Raw genomic sequence first — 13641 nt, forward strand, 5'->3', positions numbered from 1 at the left:
GCCATGTTGGCATTTGCGGAATGGGGCCAACAGCTTTTCAGCTGGTGCTCTCACTTCTTCCCAGCAGTAGCCACGTGATGTAACAATTTGAGCAGTTCTGTGAGGTGCGTCCCAGGAGCAGCCTCTCGTCCAGTTTCCCTGCCTGGAGTCTCCGTTTCCTGAGGATATCATGTTCAACTTTCAGAAATTTGCTCTAGTATTTATTATTTATGCAGCACACGCCACACACCTCCTTTCCCGTCTCCCTAAAATGGCCCCACCTGCACTTTCTGCCCCATCACTGCCGAGTGTCTGCACTTCGAGGATGCGTGTTTGAGTGCAGGAATGCGCTGCCCATGACGGCCTTCCCTGCATCTTGGACGTGGTCCTTGCTTTCCGGGTTGGACCCCCGACAAGTTTCTGGAGGCAAAGCGTGTGCCGGGTACTTTGTGTGTGAACATTGACATCTTCCTGATGTCGGCATCTTGGACTTGGGCTTGACCCTGGGTGGGGAGTTGGGTTCCTTCAGAGCGTGGAGCCCGCTGTCCTGGACCCGGGTGTCATGAGAGCAGCGCATGGTCCCCTGGAGCACGTCCTCCCACCCCGAGAACTCTGCTTCGTCCTTTGGTCATTTCCCCCACGGTTTTGTCTCGTCTGTCTTGTTAATTCTTATTGATCACATATTGGACCTCTTGTACTAATTTTTTCTCATTTTCCATGTTTGTATTCTTGTTCTCATTTCTAAGGGATTTTTCAGAGCTTTACTTCTTAAGCTTTGTATTGACTCTTTTTATTTTTGCTGTTTTAGTTTCTGACTAGTCCTCTTTCCTAACCCTAACCCTTGTTTCCCGAACGATACTCCCCTTCTTATTTCTCTGGGGATGCTCTGATTTTTCTGATGTTTTCTTCTGTTTGCTGCCTTTACTCTGTTTCTTCCACACTTTCTCTGAGTCTCTGTTTCTCTGTCTTTTGTGTTTGAATGCCCCCTGGCACGTTTGAGAAGGTAGGCTTCTGAGCGGGCAGCCGTGAACGGCTCACTGGATGGCAGCTCTGTGCTCAGAGGGGCCTTGCCGGTGGCTCCACGAGACCCACCTGCCCTCCCCGAGCTGTGTGCTGGTTGGGATGGTGGGCTCTGCTTTCCCACCGTGTGCCTCCTTCCGTTTTCCAGAGTGTGTGCTTCCTAGCCTTCCTGGACTGGCCACAGTTCAAGGCTCAGGAACAGCTCAGGGAGCTGCATGCTTCCGAGAGGTTAGGAGCTCTATTTTGAGGCCCCTCCCATCAGACAGAGGCTCCTGGAGTCTCGAATTTGAGACTCTGTTGAGGGCTCCCCAGCCAGGCTGCCCAGTCCGGGCTTTTCTGCACCCACCCCCAGATCAGGCGCCCCCGCCCCACGGCCAGGTGATTCGGGCCTGTCCTCCCACTCAGCCCCCTCCTCGTGTCCCGCTGCCCCTCTCGTCCGTCCTCCGAGGCGCTCGGCACAGTTGCCGATTTGCCCCGTCTGTGGGGGGTGAGGAAACACGTATCGCATCTGTGAAAATGAGCTGAGCTGCCAGGAGGGTTTATGTTCAAATCACGGACATTAACATGCTAAACGTGCAAAATGTACGTTTTCTTACTTAACGTGTGTAGCTCTCATCGTACGTTTTTATGAAACATTTTTACTGTCTGGGGGCGTCCATCGATGTTTCCTTGGTGAGAGGGCCTGGCCGTGGCTCTCCCGGTGCTTCGGGGCCGTCCCCGAGGATCGCCACCAGAGTCGCGGGTCTAGGCCCTGACTCTGCGGTGTGTTTCTAGGTGATGGCGCGGGGTTTGGAAAGGCACTAAGCCGAGACTCGGGAAGACCGGGAGCACCCACTGCTGGTCCCGCAGCGCCTCTCACCCCCCGGGGGTTCCGACGGCCGCTGGGCGCCAGGAAGCAGAAGGAAGTCCATCCGAAGCAAGTGAAGGTACTAGCCGGTGGGGAGCAGGGGAGGGGGCTCGAGGGGCCTCCCCTCTGGCCCGTCAGCAGCTGCGCTGGCCTCAGCCCTGCTACGACTTTGTGCCTTGTGTAGCGGCTCAAAGGGGGGAGATGCGCCGCTGTGGCAGGACCGCAGGGACGGTGTCCCAGGTGGGGCCTGGCCACGCTCGGGGGCCGCGGGCGCTGTGGCCGGGGGCGGCTCCTCCCGCAGCGCCTGTCACAGCACAGCGCCCAGAGGGCCTGCACGCGTGGCGCTGTCCCGAGTCGCAAGGCGAAACTGGATTGGTCTTCCTGAGTGTCGTTCAGGTGCCAGACCTCGTGACCCTGTTTTGGGAAGCAGTTGTGGTTTTTGCTCGTTTGGCTTTGGAAGCTTTCCCAGGATGCTTTGAGGGTTCTCTAATTCAGATAGTAAGTGTTCCCAAAGGAAATGATTTTGATGTTAAGTAAAATCTTCTCTGAAATTGTATTTGAAATGAAACTGGTCTTATTCCTTTAAGAATTGAAATGGAGCCGTGTCTTCTAGCTGTTTTTTCTTTTTGTGCATTCCTCAATTTTTTATATGACATAGATACTAGAATTCCTAATTTTTAAGGAAAAAGTTTGGTTGTTAATGACAATGTTTCATGCTTAGGCTTTGAGGTTTAATACTTGATCCTTAGTTATTAAAAAAGAAAAGAAAGAAAGAGACCTAGCAGAGGCCCTGGAGCCTTTTCCGGACGTGCTGTGGCAGCAGGAGAGAAAGTCAGGAGCGGCCACCCCGCAGCAGCCTGTTGGGTCAGTCAGCCAGCTTGTGTGTCCCTGCCGGCCCCTCTGCTGCACCATCCTCAGTGGGGCGCGGGGGCCACTCGCCGCGGGGCCGAGTCTCAGGAGCCTCGTGTGGTCGCAGCTCTGACCACCCTGAGGCCGGCGACGCTGGTGAAGGTCCATCACGCCGGGAAGCATGTGTCAGCTGGGCAGACGGGCCCCGCGGGGCGGCTGGTTCACGTGCGGCTGTGAGACTGCAGGCCGAGGCCCCCTGTGACTCCGGGGTCCTCAGGGCAGAGGCTCCGGGATCTCACGGCCTGACTGTGCCCGTGGCCCGGGGGCCGCTCCACGTCTGTCCTCCTGGCTGCCGTGCGCCCGGTTGGCGAGGGCGGAGGACCTCGCTCGTCACAGCTGTTCTTTTCCAGAGGTGTTTTTCAGAACACCTTTTTTTGTCCTTATATGACCCAGGAGAAGGTGTTTACGGCCTGCGGCCCAGTCCACTATACAGCCTCCCCACCCCTCCTTCCCGGGGCTGTGATTTGTGTCCGTTCTGTATCACATACATTGTTTTTAAAGTGAAATTGCTGTAGAGCGTTAAAGACGGCCGCTTGTAAAGTAAACACAGTACACAGTTTGGTGTCTAGCGCTTTTATGTTACTGTTCCACGTTTTTGGTCACGTCATTAGAGTTAGAGGAAGACCTGTTTCTAGTTAAGTAACTAGTCATTCTTTGTCATAGGCCTCTTCGTTGCTGTTTTTCTGTTTCCCTAACGTACCCCTTGCGGGAACCTGTGTTGACACGCAGTGTGAGGACGGTCACAGTCACTTGTGCTCTGCATTGGCCGTAGCACCAGCCATCCAGGAGGATGGCCCTGGGTGGGGTGCACCTTCCTCTCTCAGCCTCCGTGGGCAGCACAGAAGGCTGGCGTGCACGTCCCAGGTCCCATGTCCCATCACTCTGTAACTACCACTCCAAATCCTGGGGGGGTGGAAGACCCCTTCCTGTGTTCACGTATTCTGGGCGCCCCCGGGGGCGTGAGAGGGCTGCAGTGGCCAGTAGCTGGCCTGGTACCATCCGCAGGTGCCTTTCCCCTGAGGTGTTCCTGTGCAGTTCTCGGGTCTCCCTCCTGGTGGGGCGCTGTGGTCCCGGGAGGGCCGGGGAGGTGCCTGGCATCTTGCTGACTTGGCTGTAGATTTCCCTGAGCTGAGCATCTTCTGTGAGGGTGCAGGCGGGATGGCTGGATTGTGGGGCCTTTGCTGGAGCAGCTCGCACAGAAGTTCACTCGTTCAAAGCTGGTTTACTTGTCTGTGACAGCTACGGGGAGGAAGGTTTGAGAACCTCACGGTCAGAGCAGCAACTCTGGTCTCTGGTGCAAAGGCCGTGGGGGCGGCCTGGTGAGCCTTGGCGGGTGACAGCGGGGCAGTGACGGTGAGAGGTTTCAAGCTGCTTCTCCTTCTCTCTGAAATGTTTGTCCGTTTCAGGCTTTGCTGCAGATGGTGTGTGACGAGAGCCACCACATCCTGGCCCTGTCCGAATACCGTGGACCCCCGAGCATGCTGAGCAGGGGCGAGCCCAGCGCCCCCCTCGGGTGCCTCACGATGGGGGGCCAGGGCCTGCTGGAGGCAGCACCAGCTCCCAGGGAGCATCCCACCCCAGGACCCCCAAAGGGGGAGAAGGTAACAGGCCTTCTAGATACAGAAGAGAAGCAGTGGGCATGGACCTGGTTGAGGGCTTTTCTTGGCCCCAGAAGTGGGAGTAGAGGAGCAAGAGGCGGGTCAGCGGCAGGCAGGGAGGCCATGCCTGGTCAGCCACCCTCCCACTCGCGTTCCCTGGGCTCCAGCCTCCAGGAGAGGCTGCGGGGAAGGGGCCGGCTGGAGCCCTGCGGGGAGGCTCTGGATGGAGAGATGGGTATGGGGGCCGGGCCGAGGGGCAACCTGGAGGTGAGGGCCAGATGCTGAACCGTGTGCAAGGAAGCCAGCCGGCCATGGAGTGTGGACGGAGCAGTGGGCAGACCCCCAACTTCAGGGAAGGGGGCAGGTGGGCCCAAGCAGGTGGCCAGGAGGCAGCCAGCCCGTGTGTGGCCCGTATAGACACTGCCCCCTGCGTGGACACTAACCCTAACCCGTATAGACACCCCACCCCCCCGCGTGGACACTAACCCTAACCGTAACCCATATAGACACCGCCCCCTGCGTGGACACTAACCCTAACCCGGCACACACACATGCACACGCACCCCGCCCCTGCACACACATGCACACACCCCACCCATGCACACGCCCCCACCCTTGCACACACACATGCCCCTCACACACACGCACACACCCCACCCCTGCACACACACACGTGCAAACCCTACCCCCGCACACACGCACACGCACCCCACCCCTGCACACACACGCACCCCGCCCTTGCACACACATGCACACACCCCACCCCTGCACACACATGCACACACCCCACCCCTGCACACACACATGCACACACACATGCAAACCCCCACTCCTGCACACACGCACACACCCCCACCCTTGCAGACACATGCACACACACGCCCCCTGCCCCTCACACACGCACATGCACACACACACCCCTGCACACACACGCACACGCACCCCACCCTTGCATACACACGCACACACCCCACCCCTGCACACATGCACACGCACCCCCCCCTGCACACACACACATGCAAACCTCCCACCCCTGCACACACCCCGCCCTTGCACACACGTGCACACCCCACCCCTGCACACACGCGCACACACACACGTGCAAACTCCACCTCCGCACACGCGCACACGCACCCCGCCCCTGCACACACATGCACACACGTGCGAACCCCCACCCCTGCACACACGCACACACCCCCACCCCTGTACACACACGCCCCCAGCCCCCCCCACACCCGCCCCTCACACACACACACATGCCCCCCGCCCCTCACACACACACGCACGCACATGCACACACACACCCGCCCCTGCACACACATGCACACACCCCCGCCCCTGCATACACACACACGTACGCACACACACGCCGCCCTCGTCCCCACGCACATGCACACCCGCGCACACCCCCGCCCCTGCACACACACACACGCCCCCGCCCGTCACACACACGCACACGCCCTGCCCATGCACACACACACACACGTCCCCACCCCTGCACACACATGCACACGCCCCCCACCCCTCACACACGCCCATGCACACACACACACATGCCCCCCACCCCTGCACACACACGCACATGCCCCCCGCCCCTACACACACACACGCACGTGCTCCACACATGCACACGCGCAGGCACACGCACACACACTGTCTCCGCCACGCAGGCCTGGCCTCCCCTGGACCCGGGGCTCATGTGCAGCGGCCGGAAGGGAGGTTTGCTTGCTGACATTTACTCTGTCTTACCTTCCCGTCGTGTTGGGGGGGTTCTCTGCCCAGAGCTGGCTCCTCGTGCCCCTAGGCGGTCATGGGCGTCTGTGTGTCCTCATAAGTCGGGGTGGGTTCTGTTTGAACCTGCAGGATGTGTTTATAGGGACACGGGCTCTTTGTTTCGATATTTTAGGAACCTTCCAATGTGGGCCTCGACTGGAGAAGGGAATTTCTGCGGATCGTGCAAGAGGCCTTTGAAAAGGAGCGGGAGATACTGAGAGTCGAGCTGTGGCCCCGGCCCTGTGGCTCAGGCCCTGGGGGCTGCGGCTCCCTGTTGGAGAGGCTGGAGAAGGTGGTCCAGGAGCAGGTGAGCTCATGCCTTGGCTTCCCCCCGGAGCCCACCCTGACACAGAGGGTGACGGAACGTGTTTCGCCTGACCTTAGAGCAAGGCAGTGACTGAGCAGCAAATCCTGCTGCAGTCCACAGATAACACTGTGTTTTTATGTGTGAATTCCGTGAAGTGGAAAACTCTGTGCACTTATCTTCCTTGAGGATCTCACTCTGTTCTGGAAATAACTGGCCTTTCCTTGAAAGCAAAAGAGCCTTTCTAGGCGACCCAGCTCCAGGCTGTGAGCGCTGAGCCCAGGCTTGGAGGGTCGACACCGCGAGGGCTGTGGGAGCCTGCTTCCCGCCAGTTCCCTCGTAAGAGAGGGCAGGGTGCGTGGCGAGCGTCGACTGGGCCCAGCAAGCGAGACCAAGGTGCTGGGGGCAGAGCTGCGTGCAATCTGAGGGTTCCAGGGCCACTGTGCCCGCGTTCATGCCGCACGGTTGTCCCCTGCATCCTCCTGTGGCAGCGATGCCAGGAGCTGCTCTTGCCTGGCACACCAGCCCTCAGGACCCCCTTCTTCTGCCGTGTCTTATGTCCCCCTGCCCTGATCCCCTGCCACCCCATCTGCAGGGGGACCTGCAGGAGAGGTCCTTGGAGCACCTTCGCCTGTCGGACAGGAGCAGCCTGATGTCCGAGATCCAGGCTTTGCGCGCCCAGCTGCGGATGACGCACCTGCAGAACCAGGAGAAGCTGCAGCAGCTGTGCGTGGCACTGACCAGTGCAGAGGCCCGCGGGAGCCGCCAGGAGCACCAGCTGCGGAGGCAGGGTGGGTATGGCCTCTTGGCTGCGTCCCCGAAACGTTGATCCTGACACTCACCTGTCAGGAGGTGGCAGGCAGGTCAGCGAGCCCCTCGCTGACTCCCCAGGCCATCGAGTGCAGAACGTGTGCCAGTCAGGGTGGAGGCCTTGCCTAGCATCCCGGTGAGCAGCTGGTGGGGGCCGCGTTGGCGCCAGCGTTGTGGGCGCCGCAGGCCCACGTCCGTGAGGGTCACTGGGGCTCGCAAGAGGCTGAAGCGGCCTGTGGCAGGTTTCTGAGTTTGATTTAAACTCCGGGATTTTTACGCAGACACTCATGTCGCCTGCAGGGAGAGAACACTTTATCTTATCTTTTCTTCCCCATCTCCTCTCCTCCTGTTCTTGCCACTTGCCCTGGGGATGCTGTGAGTGCTGAGTGAGGCCTGGGCTCCGTCCCGTGGGGCAGCCTGCCTTCGATCCCCAGCCTCGGCGTGCTGCCTCACACTGGGCACTTCCGGGCCGGCCTCGCTCGCATTTTGCATCTGTGTTCACGAGGGTCCTGGTCCGCGGTTTTCTTTCTTCCGGTTTCGGTTCCTGGAGGAGTGGGTGTGTGTGCTTCTAGTTCTGGGCGGGTTCTCCACGAAGCTGCCCGGGCTGGGTGGGCTCCATGGAGGTCTGTCTCGGCCCAGCTCCAGCCGTGCCCTTGGGAGACCCCGGGCCTGAACATCGCAGGGGTCGAGAGGGCGTGTGCCCCCCTAACCCCGGAACCCCTTGCGTCGCATGGCCTGCACGGCTGGGTGGTCCCGCCGCTCTCTGCCCGTGTGTCTCTCTGGATGCTCACTGGCCACGAGGGCGAGGCTGGCAGGGTGTGAGCAGAAGGCATGTGTCCCGAGTATCTGGGTTCCATCAGAAACAGTGGCTTCTGGGTCATAGAAGCTTCCTGTCCCCCCAGAGTGAACACATTCCCTTCCTTTGCTGGTTTGTTACTGATTTGTTAAATCATACGTGCGGCTCACTTTGGACTCGTGAATAATGCTATTTTAATTCATTTAATCTTCTTCTTAGTTGAGTTATTGGCGTATAAGGTTGAGCAGGAAAAATGTATAGTAAGCGACCTGCAGAAAACCCTGAACGAAGAGCAAGAGAAAGCAAATAACGTCCGGAAGCTGCTGGTGGTGGAACAGAACACAGTCAGAGATCTGAAATCTGAGCTCTGCGAGTGTAGACAGGACAAGGAGCGGCTGCTAAAGTCCCTCGACGAGGTGCAGAAGGAGGTCCTTCAGCTGAGGTGCGGCCCCACTGGCAAGGCTCCACCTTCTAGCCCCGTCCTGCCCTCAGGCTTCTGGCCGAATAATGCTGGAAGTCACGTGGCCCCTGCCACGTTCTTGGCCTTGAAGTGAAAGATGCCGTCCGAAGCCGTGGTTTGCCAGGCTATCGTGATGGGTGTTGGGGAGGAGCCTCTGCTCCCGCAGGCTCGTGGGGGGCCACGCACACTGCAGGGCCTGCCCTCCCTGCCCTGGGAGCCCTGGGAGCCTGGCTGCTGGCCGGCGTCCCCTTGAGAGCCTGTGGCCCACACAGGTCAGTGCTGGACAGTAAGGAGGATGACCTGCAGGCTGCGCTGCAGCAGCTGGAGGCCGAGCGCACCAAGGAGCGGGCCCTGCAGAGCCGGCTGGAGGAGGAGCGGCTGCAGTGCCTGCAGAAGGAGGGCCAGAGCGCCAGGACCCTGGAGGTGACGTGCGCGGCCGCGACTGTGCCCAGGGGCCAGGGCTACACCTTCAGGGCTCAGAGGGTCCCTGCACGTGCAGCCCCCACCTCCAGGCATTCGCTTCCGTGAGGGCAGTGCAACCTGAGAGCTGCGTGGGGGCCCTGCCTGTGCACAGGGGAGGCCTCGGGCCGGTGCCCTGTGCGGCAGCCGTGTGGCCGCGCTGAGGCCACCCGTAGGCCTGGCTGAGCCGAGCGCCGTGAGGGGGTCGAGGGCCCGCCCTTCAGCAGCACCGGAGCCCATGATTCAGGGAGGGAGGTGAACCTGGGACGTTGCACTGTGCTCAGAACAGCGCCTCATCCCCGAGGGAGGCCGGCGGAGCCACGAGAAGAGGGGTTATTGCTCGCCCTCCTTCTACCCAAAGTATAATGTCAGAAGCTCTAGCTGCGGGAGCTGTTTAGATGCTCTTGCCTCGTCTCGCTTTTCCCCGATGCAGGAGTTAAGGGCGTCTTTGGAGAAGCAGTGCGCTCAGAGTAACCAGCTGTGCGTGGCGCTAAAACACGAGCAGACGGCCAAGGACAACCTCCGGAAGGAGCTGCAGATCGAGGCCTCGCGCTGCGAGGCGCTGCTGGCGCAGGAGCGTGGCCGCCTCTCGGAGCTGCAGCGGAGCCTGGAGGCCGAGCAGGGCCGCTCCCGCGAGCTGTCCGAGGCCCTGCAGCACGAGCGCCTGCTCACGGAGCGGCTGAGCCGGCGGCCACAGGACAAGCAGGCGCAGCCGGCTCTGCTGCAGAAGCTCAGGGGCTGCGAGGCCCGCGTGCTGGAGCTGGAGGTGGCGCTGGAGGCCGCGCGGCAGCGAGCCCTGGAGGCTGAGGCCCACGTGCACCGCCAGGACGTGGAGAGGGAGCAGGAGGTGAGTGCGGCGCCGAGGCCTCCCGTGGAGACTCCGCCGAGAGCGTGGGGGAGTTTAGAGCAGCCAGGATGCCAGGACGGCAGTGCAGCCGAGGCCGAGCCGAGCGGACACGGAGAAGTGGAGCAGGTGGCAGACAGACAGGGAGACGTTGGCGAGCCTGCCACGGCCGGAGGGCCTGTCCTGGCTCCGGGCTGCCCCTTGGTTTGGTCAGCGCGGCGGCTGGAAGTCGGGAAGCGCGCGTCCTCCGACCTTGTTCTTTCCCAAGGTGGTTTTGGATCCTCGGGGCCCCTTGCGGTTCCGTGTGCGTCTGAGGATCGGCTTTTCCGCTTCTGCGTGAAGGCCCTTGGGATCTTGGTAGGAATCACACTGAGTCTGTAGATCGCTTTGGGGCGTGTTGTCTCCTTAACAATGCTAGGTCTTCCCATCCATGAAATCGGAAGGGCTCTCTGTCTGTTTAGCTCCTTAGTTTCTTTCAATAACGTTTTGTCACTTTCAGGTGATAAGCTTTGCGTTTCTTTTGTTAAATTTGTTCCTAAATATTATTTTTTTGATGCTGTTGTAAATGGAATTATTTTTTACTTCCGTTTTCGGGTTGTTGCGAATGTGTGGCAGTGTGGGTGATTCTCCCACCTTGATCTTATGTCCTGTAACCTTGCTGAACTGATTTATTATTAGTTCCAATATTTTTAATGGATTCTTTGGGATTTTCCATATAGAAGACCATGTTTTCTGCAAATAGACATAGTTTTACTTGTTCCTGTCCAACCTGGACGCCTTTGTCTCTTCTCCTTGCCTGACTGCCCTGGCCAGAACCCACAGCGTGTGGGACAGGCGTCCAGCCTGGTTCTTGATCTTGAGGGAGCAGTCAGTCTTTTACTGCTGAGTATGATGGTAGTCGTGCCATTTTTGTAGATACCCCTTAGCGGAGGAAATTCCCTTCTATTTTTAGTTTATTCAATCTTGTTTATTTTTAATCATGAGAGAGTATTGGATTTTCTTTTTCTGTGTCTTTTCAGATTTATGGGTTTTGTCCTTCTCTTGATATGATATAGGACATTGATTCTCATATATTCAGTCATCCTAGCACTCTTGGGATGCATCCCACTTGAATTTGGTGTATAATTCTTTTTTAAATAGTGTTGGATTCAGTTTGCTAGTATTTTGTTAAGGATTTTGCGTTTATATTTATGAGAGATATGTTCTGTAGTTTTCTTTTCTTGTGATGCTTTTGTTTTTGATATCAGGAAGATCTTGGCCTTGCAGGATGGGCTGGGAAGTGTTCCCTCCTTTATTTTTTGGATGGGTCTTAATTTTAGATACATTATACATTGACCAAAAGCATTTGTTTCTGAGGAAATTATTATCCTGTGTTTTCTCATGGATTGACCTTTATTTTGCTCTCTTTAAAAATATTTTTTAGAACTTCAAAAATATTACCTTTATTATTTCTTTTTGGGGGTTTTAGGAAATTATAAAAAGCTCTTAAAATGCACAAGGAAAACCAATGGCCTGGTGTTTTTAATGGTTAGGCGGCCATGAAATCGTCAAGAAATAAATAGTAGTGAGATATCATTCGCATGCTACTGAGTTCACCAATTTAAATTGCACAATTCAGCGGTTTTCAGTATATTCAAAAGTTGTGCAGCCTGATATCACTGCAATCAATTTTAGAACATGTTCATCACCCACAAGGGACCCCTGGGCCTGTTAGCGGGGACCCAGCCCCTGGCACCCACTGGTCTACTTTCCATCTCTGGATTTGCCTCTTCTGGTCGTGTTGTGTCAGTGGAATCACACGGTATGTGGCCTTCTTCTGTGTCTGGTTCCTGCCATGGGGTTTTCAAGGCTCACACGTGTTGTGTGTGTAACGATTCTTGTTTTTTGTGGGGTTAAACAGCCTGGAATGCAGTCGTGTTTCATCACTAGAGATCGTGGAAGTGGAGGAATCGTTTGGGGCTGTGGCAGAGGCCGGGGGTTTCCTGACGGAGGCGGCTAGAGTAACGGCCCTGGGTGGGCCTTGGTCACTCGGGACCCCCAGAGCGTGTTCCAGGTTTTTTGTGCGTGTGGGGGGAGAGAGGTTTGTTGTCTTCGTGTGCTTCTCAAGGGGCTTCCCAAACCTTATCCAGAGTCTTCTGCCAAACCTTTTTATTTAATTTTGGGGTTTTTTTCTTTTGTTTTTCTTTCTTTTTTTTTTTTTTTTTTTTAGTTTGTTTTTGGTTTGTAAAAATGTAATTGCTTAAAAAAAATACAAACAAAGTGTTTTCCAAGTCAAATTGGTAACTGTCCCTCATGATGCGCCTTGATATGTATTTTTCTTTCTTAAGTATGTTGTCCTTTTGGTGTCATTTTTACTGTAGGTAGTTAACTTGATCTGGGTTATGGGGTCTTTTTCTGGCCGTAGTGGCCCAGGCCTCTGATAGTTATTTCAGGGCCAATTTCATCTTTTTTGAACAAAATAAACCAGTGGGTCTCTTGGTTTTGTTACTTTCCTCATCTGGAAAATAGATCAAAAAGGATCACAGTTTCCTGAGGAGGCTCGAGCACTGAATGGGGGTGATGCTGGGAAAGCGCGGGAGGCGCTGGGTGGGAAGCAGGCCTGGTCTGTGTGCCGGCCTGAGGAGCGGCTGGGCCAGGCCCGTGCCCTCTCTGCCCTGTCTGGTTCCGCCCTGCCCGGCCTGGCCATCTTTGTTTCCCTGGATCCCCCCTCCCCAGGCGTCATCCCCTGGGGTCAGCCCCCACGCTCTCCAAGCCCCCGTTGCTCCCTGAACTTCTCAGCACGTGGAGATAAATATTATTTACAGTTTCTGTCAGTGGTCTGCTGTCTCCCTGTGGAGACTTGGGTCCTGGGTGTGGGACAGGGAGTGGCCTGGCCGGCTGGGTCCCCTGGCATCTCCGCAGTGAAGGACGGGGATCGCGAATGGGGGGCACAGGGCCTCTGAGACTCAGGCCCGCCTTCTCGGTGTTGAGCACCCACTCAGTGCCCGCATGCGTACTGAGGTGGGGGGCCGGGCTCGGGCTGTGGCTCATCCCATCCCGGGTCCTGTCCCGGATCCCCGGAGTGGGGGGACCCTGACTCCGCATCGCGCCTGGAGCACCCGTGTGGAGCGTGTTGGGGGTTGGTCGGTCGGGGCTCGGGGCCGGACTGGGCGGCCCCTGTGCTGAGCTCCTGGCCCCGGTCTCCACCCCGGACCGTGTGTGAGGCTCGCTTCTGTTTTTCGCCGTTGCTGACAGCGAGAGTTAGAGCTGCAGCGCCAGCGGGATGAGCACAAGATCCTGCAGCTCCAGCAGACGGTGAGGGAGCTGCAGGCGAGGGAGGCCGCGCGCCCCCGCCCGGAGCCAGAGTCGGAGCCCGCGCGCCCCCAGGAGCAGCAGCGGGGCCTAGAGAAGGTGCGGCAGCAGCTGCTCTGTGCTGCGGGGCTTCTGACCAGCTTCATCAACCAGACAGTGGACAGGCAAGTCTCTCGGGACTGCCCCGGCCATATGCCCAGCACCTTTGATGTTGAGAAAAATTCTGAGTGGGGCGTGTCTTTGATTTCGGGTTCAGGTTTTCATGAAACGGACTCTATTTCTCATCCCACGTGTGTGGATGAATTCATGGGCAGTATTCTCTTGAAAGATGATGACAGCATTGTGGTCTTTGCATTCTCATATGACAGGAAATCCAGGTGTCTTTCAGATCAGGTCTCTCCGTGTCCCTTTTCCATTGCTCACCACCCAGAGGGTCTGGCCCAAGGCCAGCCCCCCTCCCACCCGAGTCCCCCAAGGCAGGGCTGATGCCCGGTGTCTGTGCAGCGTTTGCCTCGCCTGACACCCTGGCCCACTGCCCATGGGGCCAGGAT

General features: G+C 57.6%; 1 protein-coding gene across 8 annotated transcripts in view; it reads left to right on the top strand.

Annotated features, from left to right (window-relative positions):
* Positions 1–13641, top strand: part of PCNT (pericentrin) — a 96341-nt gene that overhangs the window by 72629 nt on the left and 10071 nt on the right. For 7 of the 8 annotated variants that reach the window (XM_067739741.1, XM_067739744.1, XM_067739747.1 and 4 more), the window contains 8 exons: positions 1774–1925; positions 4162–4356; positions 6260–6433; positions 7026–7221; positions 8256–8478; positions 8769–8919; positions 9389–9802; positions 13034–13254. In XM_067739741.1, the coding sequence (XP_067595842.1) occupies positions 1774–1925; positions 4162–4356; positions 6260–6433; positions 7026–7221; positions 8256–8478; positions 8769–8919; positions 9389–9802; positions 13034–13254 (1726 nt within the window). The remainder of the gene's footprint in view (positions 1–1773; positions 1926–4161; positions 4357–6259; positions 6434–7025; positions 7222–8255; positions 8479–8768; positions 8920–9388; positions 9803–13033; positions 13255–13641) is intronic. The other variant, XM_067739749.1, reaches the window with a different exon arrangement.

The sequence above is a fragment of the Pseudorca crassidens genome, chromosome 5 (assembly GCF_039906515.1).
Source record: "Pseudorca crassidens isolate mPseCra1 chromosome 5, mPseCra1.hap1, whole genome shotgun sequence".
Classification (NCBI taxonomy): domain Eukaryota; kingdom Metazoa; phylum Chordata; class Mammalia; order Artiodactyla; family Delphinidae; genus Pseudorca; species Pseudorca crassidens.